The 20,622-nt window shown below is 42.1% G+C and overlaps 1 protein-coding gene across 1 annotated transcript; it reads right to left on the reverse strand.

The window, feature by feature from the left end:
- Window positions 1–811: 811 nt before the first annotated feature.
- wapla (WAPL cohesin release factor a) lies at window positions 812–18,926 on the reverse strand. Its single transcript, XM_070977376.1, has 20 exons — window positions 18,625–18,926; window positions 17,573–17,953; window positions 16,643–17,342; window positions 14,777–15,084; window positions 13,740–13,864; window positions 12,726–12,821; window positions 11,929–12,090; window positions 11,158–11,294; window positions 10,092–10,203; window positions 8,985–9,215; window positions 8,207–8,318; window positions 7,951–8,048; window positions 7,603–7,679; window positions 6,949–7,124; window positions 6,538–6,653; window positions 6,180–6,416; window positions 5,199–5,415; window positions 4,317–4,405; window positions 4,122–4,217; window positions 812–2,821 (listed from the first exon to the last, which is right to left on the reverse strand). The coding sequence occupies exons 2-20, from the start codon at window positions 17,925–17,927 to the stop codon at window positions 2,756–2,758; spliced, it is 3,510 nt and encodes a 1,169-aa protein (XP_070833477.1). The 5' UTR covers window positions 17,928–17,953; window positions 18,625–18,926; the 3' UTR covers window positions 812–2,755.
- Between the last annotated feature and the right edge of the window lie 1,696 nt (window positions 18,927–20,622).

The following is a 20,622-nucleotide window of genomic DNA, read 5'->3' on the forward strand; positions in this document are numbered from 1 at the left end:
GGAGTGCTCGCTTGCTCTCCGCCTTTGACTTGGTACAACTGAAGAGCCGTCATGTATAATGTATAGAGGTGGATGAAAGGCAGAGATGTCTGTCATTTACATACAGAATTCCTCCTCTTTAGCATTTAAGTCTGCACGACCTCCCAGCGTAATCACATATTTGCATGTTGTGCAACGGGACATAGACATAAATACGTGGTACTGCGCTGTTTACCTAAGGTGTTATCCTGTCTTTCAGATTTGAAGCCTGCATTTGTCCCCGCTTGTTGTATCACGGTTGACACAGCTGTCGCCTGTGCGAAATCAGCGTTGCCAGATAGTATTTCACAGCATCGCCCAGGCTCCCCGAGCTATTTGTAAGTTTGACTCTCGGCTCGCAACTGCAACAAGAATCTTTTGTTTCCATTATGCAGCAGTCAGTCAAGCTGAGGGGCCGCGTCCACAAACTGTCACCGCTGAGTGCTGTTAAGTATACCGACCACTCTTTGGACTTGCACTCCATCCCAGGCAGTTTGTCAGGGAGACAGACATCTCTCACCACGCACGCACGCACGCACGCACGCACGCACGCACGCACGCACGCACGCACGCACGCACACACGCACGCACACACACACACACACAGAGCTTCGTAGGGTTACAGACACAGACAGGCCAGAATACAGAGTTAAGCATTCTGAGGCTGATGCACACATGAATTCCAAAAGGAAACTAAACATCACTTCTGTTTGGTAAAGTGTTTCCCTCCCGTAGCTCTGAATGCATGAAAAGGTTCAACTTTCAAGTCTGGAAATGAAAGAAAACACGGAGGGAGTGTACTGAAAGTAGCAACTTTTTTTTTTTCCTTTTTGAGATACAACTATTTACATGTAACCAAAGACAATGTCCTTGAAACGGGTACAAACATTTTTTTTTTCCTCTTCCTGCGATTTTTGTTTTTCCAAATGACAACTCAGAAATATTGTATAAAATAAAAATATCAGCTTCAGGGAAAAAAGTAGTCTAAGCATTTTAAATGTCCATTAACCGCTATGTACAGGAGTATTTACATTCTAAAATTCCATTCAGACCAGAATTTTGCAAAGTAATTAACAGTAAACACAGTTGCAGTCATGTTCACTGCAGCCCTACAAACCAGATAAAACTAATCTGCTTATACAGGTATGGCTGTCATTCAAATCAGTGATCGTACATGTGAGCAGTACAAGGCGGAGGCAAAGGTTCATGTGCATCATTACAGGTAAAATGACACCACAAAAGAATAAATAAATGGGAGCTTAATGCATGATGCCCAATGCAGAAACATCATCATACGATGAGTAAAAACATGAAGCTACATGTGGCTGGACACACAGACGCAACGTGATCAGGAAATCCCCCCACGTTGATTAAAAGGGGCATAAAAATCTGAATTCCTATTTCATTAAATGCATCTTTTTGTTTTGATGACGAATTGTTGCGCAAGTTTAAGCCGAAACCATAATTAAAAGCAAAATCTGTCAGGTACACGTATTATGTCGAGCCACTGAGCTCTGTCACATGGGATGTATTTGAGTGAAACACGATGAGAAACTTTAGACACAAATGACATCTCGCTAGATGAACACTTTGCATTTACAAAGGAGGAGAAGGCGTTAAATTAAATACATTTTTTCAAAAATGAACTTCATTACAAATTGAAAAGGAAGCACAAACATCCATTTTTTGAGTAATCCATCACGTCTGTTATACCTGTGAGGTTAAATGCATAATGTCACTTTTGAATTAATTGATTTTAAATAATATAGACAAACTAAAATATGACCAAAATGATAATGGGTCAAAAGGAAATTCAAAATTCACAACAGTGTAATTTCCAAGTGCCATTATCGATCGTCACGATGTCCGCATGTCACGCGATGTCTTTAAAAAGGAATTCAGAATTTGGGTTTAAAAAATGCCCTTGAGGAAAAAAGAAAAAAAACTAAAAACACGAAAAGGTCTACGCAGCTTGCTAACTTGCAGTTTGCTAAATTAACGGGCACAATGAGAACATAAAAATCAAAGCTTAAAAATACTCGATCCCTTAAACATTCAAGCCAACTGCAAACACGTAAGTAGATGGATGTATGCATTCAGAATTCATTCCACACAAGTTTACAGATTGAGACATCATTCTAACATCCACAAAAATGATTGCTTTTTCATGCTGATCAATGACTTCACCCTTGGCTTTGATGTGGATAAGCAGAGATTAAAATGAAACGACCCATAAAATTTGATTCAGAGGTTTACGCTCCAGCTAAGCGGCCGGGAATGGAGACCGCAGCGGACGGGAGATTCTACCACGGTCAAACCTTTTGGGACGTTTCAAGAAGAGATCTGCTTTCAGTTCGATGAAACCTGCGCCGAACCTCTGCCCGACTCCCCGTAACCTGAGGAGGCATCTCGATCGGGCTCTGAATGTGGCGTTAGTTGAGTGGAACTGAAGGAACTGCATGTCCGTCAGCTAGCAGGGCTTTGGTTCAGGATGTGCTCCAGAAAGGGAGTGAAACTTTTCTATTTGTGTGCTCACACACACACACACCAACACACTCACATCAGCGTACACCCTTATCTGTGAAATTCAGTGATCACAGCATCGGGCGATCTGGTGAAACAAGGGAATGCTGCCGACTCTCCAATGACCCCTTGCAGCTCCTGTCAGGTGGGGGGCACCAGAATAGCTTGGGATCCCTTTAATGTGCAGAGTGTGAGTTCGCCGTCTGGCTGTCTGTTAACAGTGCTCCAGGTAGTCGATGACCCGCGAGATGGACTTCTGTCCTGTGGTGCCCATTGCACACTGTGTGTGGAGACGGAATGAGAAAAACAAGAGTGTGAGGATGCCAACATGTACAAGAGTACAGTCTCGAGGCACGGACAGCGGGCGTTTCTGCGGATGTTTGAGCTTCTGTTCACTTGAAAAGGAAATTTCTGAAACAGATGGTTTCAGTCTTCAGTGGCACAATGAGTCACATTCAAAGCTGCCGCAAAATGCACATCTGTGACTGCTTGGATACACAAGAATCACATTTAATTGATAATTTATTGATCACAGAATAGTATTTTGTCACACTCCCACTAGAGACTGAGTGAGCGGCAATCAGAGAGCCTCTTCAGACACTGGTTTACAGCTGTTTACAGTATGGATTCCTCAATCTTCACGTTAGGGACGGGCGATCATTTCTATTTTCATATCGTCCAATTGTAGTGACTTGATATCGCTGACAGTAGGAGGAGGTGGGGGGCTTACGTCACAGCACGCCTTGTGTTTCAAGTCTTGTTTGTGCATCAATATCACAGCATCATGTTCAGTTTAATCTTCAATATAACAATCCAAATCATATCTGTAACGTCTATTACTCGCCTGGAGTGCAGAGCAAAGTTTTGGAGGGAACATCCGTGAAAAGAGACGGCAGACTGGTCTGTGATTTAACATTCAGTCATCCCTCTGGTCTGATTAACAGCACTCAGCAGGCAAGCATGTCGCTCCACCAGAAACTTCTCTAAATGCACAGCAGGCTGCAGATGTTGGAGATAACTTTGATAAAATCTTAGTACTGATGTGTGTTAGTTACACTCGCTTTAACATCAGCGCAGGAAAACCAAACGTCGATTATCCCCTCAACTGATGCCACATGATTCAATCGGCAATTGGCACAAGCCTAATCTGCGTTCCGTTTTTATCCGAATTCAAGGATTTCCTAACAAGGGAGCTGAATGAAGGTGCGGAGCGAGTACAAAAAGTGCAATTATACTGAAATTAAACAGAAATCTGCAGTCAGGAGTTATTTGATCCAGGCCATAACACTGCACAAAGATGGGGCTTTTGCTCTGTGGGTCCAATTAAAGGGCTTTTTGTAACTTCAATGCAATTCGCCTCAAGCTACGGATCACATCAGCATTTTTAGGTGTTTACAAAAAACATTAATTCAGTCAATACTCTCAGCATTTCATCCCGTGAAAATGATGGCTCATCTTTTAAGAAGAAAATCAACTGGATTTGTCACTACAGTATCGCACCACAGTTTAATTTTGCTGTAAATGTCTTGTTTCTTTCATCATCACGGTGACAGAAGGTGCTTGTCGACGGTCATACTCACAGTGAGGTTCATGAAACTCAAGAACTTCTTCAGCATTTCTGTCATGATGGAGAAATCCCCTTTAGGTAGATGCTCTCTCACAGTAGTCACATTTATCTGAGAGGGACAGAAACATGGGTGAGCAACGACATGAGTATCTGCGAGTGGGGAAAAATCTCCCATCATACTGTGCATGTGTGTGTCTGCGTTTCTCACCTGGCTGCCCTGGCACAGGCAGCCCAACAGCAGAGCAGTGTAGGACGCAACAATGCTGTCCTCCATATGCTTGCCTGCATGCTGCAGAGCTACAGTAACCACAAGGGAGACAGAAAAAGATTCACAATTACAGATACACTGTCTCAAACTCTCATAGCAGGAACTGTTGAACGGATCCATTTTGGCTGGAAACCTCCCTGTGAGAAAGACTTTGTAGCTGTAATTCACTGCTCGATTACCACCAGACTGCACTGTGGCTGAAACATTCAGTGACGGTCCCTAACAGTGCCAATAAGTCCTAATTGTTTTACTGCTTATTGGAGACAAAGGAACAGTTAAAAAAAAAAAAAAAGGCGTTTTGCTTTTTGGACTAGATTCAACCACCTGAACAACACAGCTACACAGTGCTGCATGAACTGTTTAAAAAGTGAATTCATCCTTTTATCACAGGTACATAAAAATAAGGCCAATCTTTAGGGAAATGAGCGAGGTCATTCTGCGTGAAAAATTACAATGAAGTGATTATCAAAGCAGTTGCAAATTTAATTCCCTTCCATCACTAATCATCTAGTCGTTTCAGCTCTAGCGGGTACGCGCAGTACAGACTCAGTTCAAAGGCTTTGATATCCAGTGGGATAATGCAGTTTTGAGGACCCAAAAGTTGAACAAGAAACCAGACCCTGAACTTCCAAATGCAAAAAATAAGTGCTCCTTGCTACAAGCTTAATTAGTTGAGGAGCAAGGAAGGTAATGAAGTTGTCATACAGTTATCAGTACTGCAGCGTTTACCACATTTATCAGGATTATGATTTTAGCCAAAGCTAAAAAAAGAGCTCCTCTTAAATGCAACAAACACAACTTCAAATACACACAAAAATCTACCTTTATTTAGGTCCAACTCTTCATCCTCCTCCTCCTTCTTTTCATTGTCTTTCTTCTCAGCTTGGCTGTCATTGGTTTCGGCTGCCACCCACTGGATCTCTCCTGATGTCTCCTGCCACTCCCCGCTTTGGTCCAGTGCCGGCTTGGGCGCCTCGCTGATGAGGTCGTCAGTTTTAGCCTCAGCCAGGATGGCGGCGCGCTCCCTCTCCAGGAAGAGCTGGGATTTCGAAAGAAATAAACAGTTGTGAACTCCAAACACAACAAGATTTTTAATAATTCAAAGGGAATTAAAAAAATTGCAGCTAAGCATGACAGTCAAGGTATTTCTGCATGGCAAGGTCAGAAAGCAACTGGGTATACCTAAACCTCTGAAATAAGCCGTTAAGTCTTGAAGGTTACAGGTAATTTTAAAGTTAATCACTGATTTATTCTCAAAGGTTCTTTTCAGGCTTCCAGAAAACTTTGCACTAATGAGTCAGTTGGGCAAAGAGTTTGGTTAAAGTAATATCAATAATAAAGCAACACATAAATAAAAAGACATTTTTATCTTTAAATTCAAACCCACAAAAGAGTGTGCATGAGTCTTATTACTCAGTGTTAAAAGCGTCAAATGTGAGCAACTTCACACTTATTTACTCAAGATGCACTGAAGGGCACAGCTTATGGTTGTGTGGCAAGGAACGAAGCACCGAGGGGAAATTTGAATGATGATACAGCAGTATAGCATCATCCATATTCATGAAAATACCAGAGTGATGTTTCATCTATCACCCTGAGAAAACAGGTGTATCACGAGTGCACCTGTTCATACAATACAAAGTGTTCTTTGAACAGTAAAAACAAAGATGTTTGTCCCTCATGACTGCTCACCACTAACTGTTTCTGCTCACATCCTCACTTCAAACTTCCCTGGAGCCAAGACAACCACCCCCAACAATGACGGCTGAAATATTTATTAATGAGTCCTGGCACGGTTCCTACCTTCACCAGGGCAGCCAAAGCACCGGAGGACTTGGGCTTGTCAGCCCCGTCTCCCTGAGTCTCAGCTGTGCTCGGCGGTGCTGACGCTGACGTTGCAGCCGTGTCAGATTGTGTTGGGTCAGCAGGCTGCATCAGGCTGTCTTCCAGACAGGTGTCATCAACGCTGTACTCCATGTCCACCAGGCAGTGGCGGTTTCTGGAGCTGTACTCCACAAGGTTAATTAGTAGACCAAGACCCTGGTAAACAGAGCACACAAAAGAAACACATGTTCAGTCAGACACAAAGCAAATACAGGTTGGTGGAATATCTTCGTAATAATTAAGTGGTGTTGTTTTGTTTTGTTCAAGTGCTCCCTACCAGCACTCGCACGTCAAAGCGCTGCTCCTGGGGGATGTAGCGAGGAACTCGAAGGACGCAGTTCAGAGCGGTTACTATCAGCTGCTCCTGCTCACCTGTCTTAGTGCTGCCCCACTCTGCAGACAGAAATAACATCATTAACCTCCGTTAAGCAACCATATGGCTGAAGTTCATATGAGCAAATTAATAGAAATATTCCAATACTGATACTATACATCACAACATTGCAAATGTACATAAAATCACATAGAAAATAACCCTGACTGTGCTTCATTGTTATGAATTAGATCAGACAAACAATAAACCATAATACTGAATTATTGCCAACCTCTTAATACGTGGAAATGCCAGATTAAAGCATTAACAAAGGTAAAAGAAAAGCAAACGCAAAAACGTTGTAAATGAGAGTACCATTGTCATGGGTGAGGTTGAGCAGCACTCCTATGACAGCCCTCATGCAGTCCTCCACCGCCTTGCCCACGTTACTGAAGCTGCAGTGGGGCAGCGCTGCACCCGACAATGACAGGGAGCTGTTGTTTAAAGCCCTGCTGTACCGCTGGATCATGTCCTCGCAGTACCGCAGAGCTCTGATGAAAGAAAGACGGAGGAAAAACATACTGATGAGAGAAAGTGAAGAGCAAAGCGAAATTTTAGAAATGAGACATTTTCTAAGAAAATAAGCTCAAGGGTGTAGAAGAGGAGGAAAAAACCAATGAGGAGCAGGAGATTTAAAAACACAGATACTGTGTGTGCACAAGACAGAAATATTACTGCAGGCATACAAATCTTTATTGGCTAAGATGTTGACAATTATGGTAAACAGCGAGCTAGTTACATTACTGTGTATTACTTTCAGGTCTGTGCTCTCTTAATTATTCTTTTGTTTAAACAAGGTGAAGATGTAAATTAAACGCCCGTAAAAAACCCTGAGGACACTCTTTAATATGATTGGTACCACGCCGTTACAAGTACAAAGGTAAACTGAATGAATTGTTGTTATAATCGTCAGCGCCTCAGCGTGTGTGCATCAGTCAATAACAGCTCCAAGCTGGATCTGACGCTCACCTGGCAGAGGACACAATGAGTTGCGACTCTTTGTAGGCAATCAAGTAACCCTGGTTTTCTGGGTTCTGCACTGTCACCTGTTGGCAGAAGATGAAAGAGACATAAAAATCGATGGAGGGTAAAGTACACTGAAAGGTTCAAAAACTCATCAAGACACAGAAAAAGAGGGGAGACAGTGACATTTTAAGTCAGACCGTTGCTGCAGTGCTTTAAACAAAGCCTTTCATCAGGTAACAATAAAGGTTAGCAACCGACTCACAGCGCTCACTGAACAACTCTTGTCCTTGAGAGTCACTTGTGCGACTTTGGTGAAAGAGAGAACCCGACTCGACAGAGAACAGTACTTACACTTTCAAGCACCCTCAGACACCTCTCAGCCCCCCATAAAGACGCTACGAGGTTCTCCTTGTCGTCCTCTTGGCTCAGGTTCTGCACACACTCTTTAACTGTAGCGACACAACACACACAAGGCACATGACTATTACACTTCCTGAACGCTCCATGAATATGAAAAGCAGATCTCTGCACAAAGGAATAAATGTAGAGAGCTGCAAACCACCCACCTATCACCAACTGTGTACTACACACTCTGCATCTCACCTACCTTTGTCTACAATATGGTCCAAACCTCCAAGTAGCCGCAGCTCTTCTTTGAACCAGTCCCCAGCTCTCTTAGAGGTTAGCGAGAGCAATGTCTCCATGGCAAGGTGGCCCGTCTGCAGCAGAAAATAACATGTAAAACCTGCAATATCCTTGCAGTATCTTTGCAAATCTGCATACACTTCAGTACTTGGCATGACACCTTTCTCCCACTGGGAAACCTGATGTATAATGAAGACATTCGTGATAATTCTTTGATAATACCGCTCTGCATTCCTGCATAACAAGTCCACTGACTCATAATTATTATCTACACCTAAAATATAAGCTAGCTGAAAGAGAATAAAGCACCGAATGTGAATAGCACAATCACTTAAACATAACAATGGCATGCAATGAGACGTAACTGGACCAGTTAATCTGTGCCTCAAAAACCGTCAGCGCACCTGTCATTCTTCATAACAACTTCAAAAAATAAAACTGTGGTGTTCAAAGATCGCAATCAGTAGGATAAGTGAAGCTACATCCAACAATTGAAGATAATGCAATAATCTTCCACAAACAGGAGCTTAGTAAAGATCCAGATCAGGAACAAGTGAATTGTGAAAGAGAGCGTGGTGCATTAGACCCAAATCAGACTGACATCTTGTACTCAATTTGACATATTAGGCTTTTACTAAAAGCAATTTCATTGAAGCTACTGAAGTATTTATGATGCTTAGTTTGTTAGGAAGAGGAATCATGAAGGTGGTTCCTTGTTTGAACTACTGTGTACAACCCACCGTGATGTTCTCCAAGTCGAGGTGCTTGTTGTGCACAGTCTCACACAGCTTCCTGATTTTCTCCTTGACCTTTTCCACCTCCTTTGCAGTGAGCTGATCCTGGTGGGCCGAGTAGTCCTGGTCCAACTCCAGCAGCTTGATCATAAGCTCCAGGCAGGCTCTGTCCAGATCCATGTTCAGACGATCCCGACTCAGAATGTACATCAGGGCAGCCGTGCACAGAGCAAGGTTCTGATAGAACGAGAGACCAGCTTTTACCAAGAGGTGTGGGTGGTGTTGCGCATACAGAGGTGGTCAATGGCTTGAACACCCTGGACCAGTGTGAAAAATGTCCTTTCCTTTATCTCTACACCGTTCTTTAAATTAGGAAACTTAGCTTCACAAACGGTGTGTCTGTGCTACCAAGGACACCTGCACACGAAGCAAAGGTGACACTTCGAGGATGACTGAAACTGTACTTAACACCTCAAGGCTTTGACTTGAATATGATAATTAAAAGGACATGATGACTTAAATAACTTCATGCATGTGGAAATTTAAGATCCTCTACAACCAAATACTGCAGAGACTTTGATCGAGATATAAAAACAAACATTACATTTAGGATTCTGGTTTCTATAAAGCTGCTCTGTAGCATGCAGCTCATTAGTGGATTCTTAAGGTTAGCCAAAAATACAGACGATTAACACAAAAAATGACAGTACAGACTAAAAACACAGGTCTGCATGACTTGTGCAGTGACTGGCATAAAATTGTGAAACTAACAGAAAACTCTACATTAAAAACAAAACATGTATTAATAAAGTACTGGGGGATTAGCCTCTGAAATATCTGTGTCAGTGAGTCATTTCTCGTCAAACCATGGAGTCGTTTCATTGAAGTCAGCGTCTTCCTGCCCTTTTGTTACTTTTGGGTTATTCAGTAGCTAAGTGCACCAGCTAAGGTTCACCTAGATTCAAACCTTTTGAACTGAACCTTGAGTGAGAATGCATTCCCATTTTGGACAGAGTAATGCACAAAGCCAGTCATTTCACCAGAGTGGCACACATATCAAGATTTCTCACTACGTTTCTCTGCATCTTTTGCAGGGCAAAGAGTTTTACTTACGGGGTGTTGTGGAGCATCGCTGAGCATTTTGAAGACCTGCGCCACTTTCCCTCTGGCCCGCAGGTGCATCCTGAAACTGGGCATGGCACACCGTGTGGCCAAGCTGATTATACTGGAGCAGTGAGGGGGAAGAGAAAGAGAAATGAAGGATTACATAAATGCCGGGTCAAATATTCATCAGTCTTGTGCTAAAAACTGCAAAGAATGAGACAGAATGTGGCACGGCCTACTTCCAAGTCAGTACAATCATTTGTGATTTCCATCTGCAACAAGTTTGGTTTTGTCTTTCTATTTCTGCCTTTTCACCCTCTTCATTCTGCACATGTAAAAACTGGAAAACATCCCGAAAAAGGAGGGTGGTCTCCCTGCAGCTTTTTCTAAAGTCAAGGCTGCCTCTTCCATTTTCACAAAAGAATGGCTATATGCTTTATCAGACGACAGAAAAAACATGCTTTATCTTGGCATACGATCCCAACAGGCGGTGGAAAGTGAGATGCATAAATAGAAAGGGACAGAGAGCAGAGAGAAAGCCTGTCTCTATTGGGCTCATTATTTTTGCTTTAATTAAAAAAAACAATATTTGTTTCAATCAAATGAAAACCACAAGAACTCCAGAAGTGGATGATTTTTCATCCAGAAATGCCAAAACTGTCAGTGTCGGGTCAGACACTGCATGTGAACAATTTCTGGAGTAAAAAACAAAAACAAAAAGCTGTTTGCATCCTCTACGGTCTCTTTGAATACATTCACTTTGCATCACTACCTGCTGCTCTGTTAGAACAACAATTATTATTGCACCGTTTTATTTAATTAACCAAATGTTGCTGCATCTCTTTGACCAAATAAAACAGATGTTCCTCTAATTGAATTGTAAAGAGGCTAATACTAGACGACATGAACACACGTTGGGTGACAGGAGCTTCTATCATTCAGTCAATTCAGTGAGGCACTTGGTACAAACCAAGACCATCGATGTTCCACTAGAAAAGAAATGCATGTCAGAGCAGACTTAGAGCATCTGAGTGCTCCACAAAAAGGGCAGCACTAAGTGTTTTATTCCACTTACCTAAGGCATCTTGTGTTGAGTGGCTGGCTGCTCTTCAGCCCTGTCTCCAGGTACTCAAAATCATCTGTGAACTCTTGATTCTCGCCGAACTCCACCACGTCATTGAAGTGCTTCACATGCTGCACCACCGTGTACAGCTGGTGGGAGGGGAACAGGTTAATTAGAGCTGACTGGGAAGCAGTGCATCTGTCCAGACACACAATCAACTCGCACAAACACAATGACAGAATTGTTCTCATTGTTAAATTTCTCTATCGTGGTTCCATTAGCAGCAACATCAGACTGTGCTAATACCTCTCATCAATAAAGCTCAGTGTTGGGGTCTGATTAGCAATTGTGTGTATACTGATATCAACAGTGACACTGTATGTGCACTCAGCATGACACAGGAGAGAGGACCTGGTTTGAGAAAACATCAGTGTGTACTGACAGCTGAGCTGAAGCAATTTAACCTCAGGGGATCTGTGGCTAACAGGCTGATCTGGGGGGCAGAAGGCCCATCTCTAAATGACACAAGCTGTAGGGGACTTTAAATTAACAGCAACAGTCCACATCGCTGCCGCCGACACAAGCTGGGGTTCAAATACACAATACGGAGTTCGACATGCATCAAATGAATGCTCAGCCTTTACTGTTTGGTCTACATCAAATGGCTGAAAGCAGCTCAGCTGGGTATGAAAAGCAGATATTACTTCATCGCAGCATGCAAACAAATGTCACAAAATCTGAGCACAAATAAGCCAGTGCCGCCCCCCACCCAGTTGGACTCACCTCCTTGTGCTCCTTCCTGCATTTGAGGGCCGTGACAATATCCTGGTTGAGTCGCGTGGGGATGGTCTCTGACTTAATGACTTTGGGCGGCGGTGGAGGAGCTTTAAACAAACCATCATCTTTATGGGAGTTGCTATCCTTGCTGCTGCTCGATAAAATGGCCTGAGGAGGAAAAGAGGCAGAGAAATTGGGCTCATACTCAAGTAACAAAATCTGTGTAATGACATGTCCGCAAAATTTACCACAGCTGAACAGTCTGTTAAGCACACAAGTCTTTAATAAGCGTTGTTAACAGATGTCAGACGAGGTAGTGCAAAGTTAAAAACAACTTTTAAATCTCAGTTGCCAGACTCTGATTAGCTTGTATCTGAACAAACACTTATTTCCATGGGGGCAATTCAACACAGAATACACAAGTAAACCCAGGTTCGCTTGTCTGGGAAAATAACTCCATGTGAACAGAAAGAGACTAATTAGAGCAATTAAAGCAAACTGTTGACTACTAAGAGACCAATAAACAATATCCTGACTTGTGGACAGCAGGGAATGGGGAATTCTGTAAACAAATGGTGCTAGCTATTAGCACCTGCTTTCTATAATACCATGCAACAGTGTTTGCCTGCTTTCTGAGCAAAATTAATGGAGAACGAGAAACCTAAACACCACAAATTCGTCCTTTTCACACACTGAAAGTCAATCATGTTTGCATTTATTGCACTTAAAAAACAAACAAACTAAACACAGACACAATAAAGCCTCACACAATCCCCATAACCACTAAGAGAGCAATATCTTACCGGAGCAGTTTGAGATCGAGACAGCGGAGGCACAGGAATCTCTTCAGGCTCAGGTTGGTTCCAGTGGCGAGCATTGTACACAGCTTTAGCAGGGGACTGGAAGCCAATAAACAGAAGAATTTGTTAGTTAGCTAAACAGAGGCACAGCATTAACACCTGATATGACATCAACTGTCATCACCGCAAAAATGTTCAGACAGCCAAAGCTCAAAGCTCCAACACGAACAAAGACGACACAAATACACTTCATGTTAATCTCCATAAACCACACTTGCACAAAGCTTAAGGTATTGTTGTGAATTAGTGGGGCTGAACACATAAATATTGCATACTGCAATCATGGTGATAGACTGAGACAACAGCAGCCTCAGCAGTGGAGCACAACAGTCCCCAAGCAGCACAGAAGCAAAACTGAAAATGACACACTGTGCGACTCGATTATATATCGCAAAGACAACGTTCAGAGTTGTGTCGATGATGTAGAAACAGTAAACACAGAATTAGGAAGACAGACCACAAATAACCCAAAGCCACTGTAAAACATGATTTAGAAAAGCAGAGCAAATGTGGGCATTGCACAATAATACCACAAATAAAAGTTAGTCAGATAGAAATGGGTCTGACCAGGAGGTAATACTCAAAGCCCCTTCATACTGAAACATCACGTAACACATGCTACTGAACCCAAATTTAACCCAATCATGTGGGCTTCAGATTCAAGTCTACAGCTGTAGACTAGCACACGTTACTGCAGACTCACAGAATTACATAATAATTAAATGACAATCAAACACATTTAGGTTTTCTCTGGTACTCTCCTCTGTGCCATTATCTCAGTCTAATTTTATTCTGTTATGTAAATGTTATTTAAATATTTAAAATAATGCCAAAGCCTAGCAGCAGCAGACCCAAGATCAGTCTCGCTGGGACTTAAAGGAGGGCCATAAAAGCAACTTAGATTTTACTTTTAGTAAAAGCAGGCAGAGAAACACACCATTTGTAGCACGCTGTTACCTTTTTGGGTCCACTGAAGATCTTTTTGAGTCCAATGTCCTTGGATTTATCGCTTGGCTTCCCTGAGCGTCCTTTCTGTCCCTCGGTGCCACCAGGACTGGAGTCATCAGAGAAGTCAAAAGCATCTGTTGGAAAGACGAGCATTGATATGCGAATGGACTCTCGATTCTCTGCCAATTAATATGTTCAATTAATCACAATCGATATTCAATCACTGAGTGGATCCACTGGATGCACTGCATGACAGACAAGACTCACAAAACCAGACTTTGGGTTGTCCAGTAACTACATTTTTCTTTCTTTCATTTTTTTTAACTCAGGAAAATCTGTTTAAGTCTGACATTTCTAAATCTCTCTGGTCATAATGTCAAGTGAAAATATTCTGGCTCTACATGATGTTTCCCCCTGCTGCTTCTCTGATGTCCGCCCTCTCTCTTGCTCTTCTCCTGATTCAGTTTTATTTCAACCAAACCAGAGTCAGTGATGAATGTTGGAACAGAGATACAGCGGCCATTTCTGGTTAAACTAAACGCATCTTATGCTTCATCAAAAAGGTCCATGTCTGCAGGGATCCTTTCCATAATGCTGTCAGATGATTAGAACAATACTCTGAGTCTGTCAATGGCAAAACACTCTTAGTGGATGTACATTAACGGTGTACAAATGGTTTAAATTGCAGCCCTTTCTGTGGATGTCAGCTGTAGCACTCTCATTGGATACTGGACCAGTTTCAGTAATTGTAGTCTCCATTATTCACTTAGACAAAAAACATGAGAAATCGAGTCCACAAACACAGATAATATCTGAACAGAATTTCTCCAGTTTGTCTGGGACATTGAAATCTTTCAGGACACGTGGCCCGTCACCAACTGGGAACTCTGCACACGTCACTTTGAATAAAAATGAAATGTAGGTCAAGCTGAAACAAGCGAATAATCCAACAGCACCTCAATTTTGGCCGATCTTGACAGCCCTAGAATGGACTGGATTGACATGGTTTAGATGACCATGTCCCTGTGAGTTAAGGATCAGCTCACCTGTGTTGCTGCTGGCCTGGCTGTCCTGAGAGTCACTCGTATGCGGGCTGTCCACGCTGGAGCTCAGAGCAGCCAAGGCTGCGGCGGCCTTTTTGGCCTTCTTCTCTTTGGCCTGAGAGCTCTCCTCATCGCTGTCACTCTCACTCAGGTCATCAAAGCCAAAGTATTTGATCTTGTAGCTACTCTTGCCTGCCATGCCACCTTCTGGACCCTCCTCGCCCTCCTGGTCCTCTTTGTCCTCAAAGCCAAAAAACTCTAGCTTGGTCTCAGTCTTGGTCTTCTTGGTCTTTGTCTGAGTGGGTCTGAACCTGGGAAGGAAAAGTCAGAGGATTTGTCTTTTGTTTGTTTGTATTACTGTTTTTTTTTCTTTTTCTTTTTTTAGCTAAGGCAGTGGGAAAGAGAGGGAAACTGGAGCAGGACAAGCAAAACAAAAAGCAGCCACTGAAGTTAAACTAATAAAAAAAAACAAAAGATTGACTAATACGTATCCAAACTTTTGTACAACTCAATGAACAAACAAACACCAAAGTCAGAAGACTAACAGAAAAGACAACTCAATGTTACTGTTTAGAAACCATTAAAACATGATACATAATAGACATACAGTATAATGGACCATAACCACTACACAGGCTAATGGCAGTGTCTCCAAAGAGCCGACCTATACACTGAAAGTGAAAATGATTTTCTTCTTACTATCATTCAAGGTCAATTCAGTCAGAGTGGGTAATGTGACACTGTATACAATGATTCTGATATTAACATAGCCATCTAAATGTATGCACTAAGCGTTTAGGGCTGCAACTAATGAGAATTTTTATTATCAGTTAATCCACGAGATCATTTTCACGATTAATCAATTAATCAATTAATCGCTTAGTCTATAAAAACATGCAAATAAACTGTGTAAGATGCTCATCACAATTTCCCAAAGCCCAAAGCGAAATCTTCAAATTGCTTCTTTAATCCAACCAACAGTCCAAAACCCAAAAACTCTTCATTTATTATTATAAATGATTAAGAAAAGCAGCAAATCCTTATTTAAGAAGCTTGCACCAGCAGATGTTTTATATCTTTATTTGAAAAATGACTGAAAATATTATGAACACAGTCAGAACGGTCTTTGGATTGGCTGATTATTAAAGCTCGACATGCCTTTCAGTTATACTTTGCAATTCTGAGTTTTGTTTCAGACTTAAGTCTCAGTAATAGGACCTAACACACATACAATGAATCAAAGCCTTGCTGTTGTTTACTAATATGTTCAGCTTCCAGTGCTTTTATAATAAGTTTCTCCTTTCCTGTAATGTTTCAAACTGATCCGCTTGACAAAAACCACAAGTGTGCATATCTCAAAGTTTCATTAAAATTCAAACTATCATCAGGAAACAACTTAGACATTAAGATCACTTCAAGTCTGACTCCATGTTGTAACTACAGAGACTGTCTAACAATGCCATGTCTGATATCAGGAGCTTACGGACAGGTCTTTTATTTCACATGTCTATATGAATGCCTGACCAAATTATATTTCATATGATTCAACCCTAATGTTGGGTCCAGTGAAGTTAAAGGCAAGGTGTTCAAAGCCAATGTGTGTGAATAAGCACCCAGTCAAGTACAACACAAAAGGTGATGTTCATTAATTGTGGTTAGCTCGTTTTACTGTGTGCGCATGATACAGTTCTGATATCATATAAATATCACTACAATCAATTTTGCCAAACTATCAGATGATGTTGGGGTGTTATTTCTGTCCATATCATCCATCCCCACAGTGGAATAATAACCATCTTCGATAAAACGATTATGAAATGTTGCCCATGACGCAGACTGTTACGACGGACAGAAATAGAAAAGACTTACCGGGTAGGTTTGGGTGGGGGAGCGTCTGACTTCTTCTTCATCTGGCCTGCTTCTCCAAGGTCAGCGGGGGCAGCTGGGGTGACCAGTTCATCAATGCTCCGCTCTATTGAGTCCTGGATGGTGACATTGCACACAGACAGACAGGAAGGGTGCAGAACTGTGTAGTCCCGTACCCTCCCACCACCCCTGCCTGCGGGCTTGGCTGCCGGTTTAACACTGGCAGCAGTACTACTTGCACTAGCAGAAAGGACACTGTTGGGTTTATCTTGGGCACTCGCTGTTTCAGTGGGCTTGTTGCTGTTTTCAGAAGGTTCAGAGGACATTTTGTTAGGCCTGCCAGGTCGCTGGTATTTCTTGCAGTTTGAGGCCCTTAGGGTAAATGGGGAAGGGGGGATGTTGTCAACTGGTTCTGGTGGAGGCTCCAACTCAGCACTTTTCATCTCTTCTGATGGGAGCCCATCGTAAGAGGAAGAGGTCTGGAAGTCTCTGCTACCACCCGGTGCATCAGTGGACAGTTTAAGCGTGGTGTCTATAGCAGGGGAGGAGGACATGGGCCTCTGTGACACTGAGGAGTTCTGAGCATCAGAGGAGACTGTGTTTGACAAAGAGGCCACACATGCAGGTTTTTGGTTGCTATCTGATGTACTTTTGAACCAGGGCAGGTTATTTTTTTCAACCTTCACTTCAGATGTTCCCTTGCCTATGAATGGAGAAGAAAAGTGCATATGGTCAAAATAGCTAGCACACACATATCAATTAAATAAATAAGCAGAGCTAAATAATGACAGGTAGACTATAAATAGTAAATTAACTGTTGTGAAATTATGCAGAGGCAAACTCTAACAAATAGATATGTATGTATATATGTGTGTGTGTGTGTGTGTGTGTGTGTGTGAGCGAGTGGATTTCGTTTTTATATTGATTACTCACTAGTGAACTTGGCTGCTGAGCTTGCAGAGGCCTGTGCAGGAGTCACAATGGTGGCTGTCCCACCATCCTGCACTGCAGCTGTCTTTGTCTCATCACCATCACTGACTTTGGACTCATCATCACTGTCAAACCCAAATGGGTCGTCTTCGCTGTCGCTGTCCTCAAGCCTGGGCCTCTTGGGAAGCTCAGCGACTTCAGGTTTTAGCAGAGGCCTTTTGGCCCCCAACTGAGCCTTGTAGGTGGTCTCCCCCCATTTGGTGGTCAGAGTAGGCCGTTTATTGGAGAAGACTTCTTCAAATTTCGAATTGGCCTCCCCGCCCTTGCGGTTGTATGTTTTACCGAATCTAGATGTCATGGTGGCTGTTTTATGTTACATATTCCCTGAGAAGAGATGCAGAGAGCATTTAACATACCACTCAAGCGTCGAGATTACTGTCCAAACGTCAGGCACAGCTCAACTAATGTGTGTCTGACGTTAAATATAACCCAGCACTGCACGATGTTATAATACAAGCAAACGTTATGGACTGTGATCTTACCAAAAAAAAAAAAAAAAAAAAAAATCACACTGGCAAGGTTGGGTTAATTAACGTGGGGTTAGCTCATAAGTCATGTGTCAACTATTGGTTAATAGCCCATCAAGTTAGCATGGCTAGCTCGCTGGCTCAAGCGGCAAACCTTTCGAATAACATTATTCGTCGTATCTGAGCAATACGCGAAGAAAATGGAGCGACTTGGATTAACTTTAGTAAAACTTTGGCTTAATTACAATAACTAACGTCACGCTGACAGGACGCTTAACTTACCTACGTCTGTTAACCCTAGCTAGGCCTGCTCCTGACTGTAAAGTTACTATAAAGTTAGCAATTAGCCGTTAGCTTCAACACTGCTAAACTATGCTAACGTTAACCCCCTTTCATACCTGACGGCATCAAATGTGAGAAATCGTATATTTAAAATGTGAATAAGAAATGTAACATATACAATTGAATGCAGATATTAAGGTTTAAAAGTCACCGTGGGTACAAAAGAATAGCATCATAAACTGTTACCTTTCAACTCCGGCGACTAGCTAAACGTCCGCTTGTTTTTTAGCCAGCCGGCTAGGCCTGATCTCCCACTCGCGCACAAATCAAGCGGATAAAGTCTGTTCAATGCAGTAGAAAGAGCGGTAGAAACACATCTCCAATCCGAATATGTCCACAGATCAATACTCGTTACCGAAGACAAGCGGCCAAAACGCACCCGTAACTATTACAGTCTAAAAATAGAGGATAATCCGGACTTTTTGCATTCTGTAGTGTTACTGGCGGCCATTAAAATATCCCCTCCCTCCTCGTTCCCTGGCAAGACCCCCATGTAGTGCGCTACAAGAAAGGAAATGGCCAATCATCGACAGGGAGGGTTTCCTGTGCTTTGAGATTCCGTCAGCAAACTTGACTGTGATTGGTTTAAAACTGAGACCATAATAAACGATAGGCGGCGCTGGAGGACCACATTAGTTCATTTATACTTGAAGACGTGCCAAAGAGAAACGATGCTGATGGTGTCATCTGCTTCTGCCGTTTAACGCGTATTCTCGTGTTTCGGTAACTTTAACAATTATTTACTCAAATTAAGCAGCTTCAGACTAACATAACAAATATCTTGTAGCTAAAACGAGCTCAAAATGCTCTCATTATTATTTGAAATAAATTCAATAAACGTCTTAAAAAATAAGGACCTAACGAGATGGATTTCTAATATTTCCAAATATTTATTCAACAATTTTACGGTAAATTAGTTTTCATAGGGACTATTTGTTCAGCAAAAGTGGTTCCAATGAAAACTGTTCACAGGTAACCAGGGCAGTTTGAGTTTGTTCTACATTTATTTTATTTGTTTTAAAAACTGAAATGTTTTTATTGTTGTGGGCTCCACATGTAAGTTTCCATTCTCCTCCACTGTATTTGTTTGGTGGCAGATACTGATATCTCAAAATCATGGGTGAATAAAATAAAAATTGCATACCACCAGAGATAACTGAGAAAATGCTTTTATTTGTTTGGTTATGTATTTTTGTTCTTTGAGTGAACCAATCCTCGAAACCAATGTGGGACATGAGAGGCATTTAGGGATTGAATTGGTCTGCCGGGGGGATCATGTTTTACCACTTTAAGCTATTTCATGCTCAAGTCACTTTAATTATATCATAAAGGAATCCTGTTTTCCACACTATTACTATCTTGACTGTCCTATCAAAGCACTATATGGCATTTTAAGATAACCAATTTTAAGTATACTATATTACAACAGTACCTGTGGTCTCAATAAAATACAATCAAACATATCTTCTAGAATCAATAGAAACGTAGTTCTATACAGCCAAGTTTGATTGCTGTGTGCTCACTGGACAAAATGTTCAGACACTTGCAGCATGCTGGAAACAGAAAGCACATAGATCACCAACACTGACACTGGTCTGGGGCACAGATGGTGTCAAATGAAAGAATAGTGTGTTATAAACAGCCTGGGTCTGCAGGGCAAAGTAGTCCCAACTGTATCAACACTGAAATGATCATTACTCAGCCTAGACCAATATCACAACATCTCCTTCAAAGCAGAGAAGTCCTTATGAAGACGGGACATGGGCCACGTCTCTGAAATGGCTGTTCAGAAACAGAGGGACACTAATTCCCATCAGGACTGCGTAGGTCTGTATTTCTAACCGGGTCATGTCTGTTCTCTACAAGACTCTAATGGTTTTTCAGATGAGAAAGAGTCCTCTTTTAACCAAATTAACCAAATGACCTTTCATAGTCTCACTCAGACAGACAGACCGACAGATTGTCACTCCACATCAAGGCTCAGAGGTGTTGAGGTAATACAGCCATGCCCTGGATGACTGATGGTTTTGAGCTCAGGTCTTGGCCGTTTGGCAATAATTACTTCATTAACTTTACAGCTGAGTCCAGCACTGAATTTACTGTCATCTCGCTGAATGTTCTGCAGTCTTGGGATAAATGAGTCAGAAATCATTGCCATCGCCAAGTGAAATAAAAACAGAATTT

Source organism: Chaetodon trifascialis, chromosome 13 (assembly GCF_039877785.1).
Source record: "Chaetodon trifascialis isolate fChaTrf1 chromosome 13, fChaTrf1.hap1, whole genome shotgun sequence".
NCBI classification, from domain to species: domain Eukaryota; kingdom Metazoa; phylum Chordata; class Actinopteri; order Chaetodontiformes; family Chaetodontidae; genus Chaetodon; species Chaetodon trifascialis.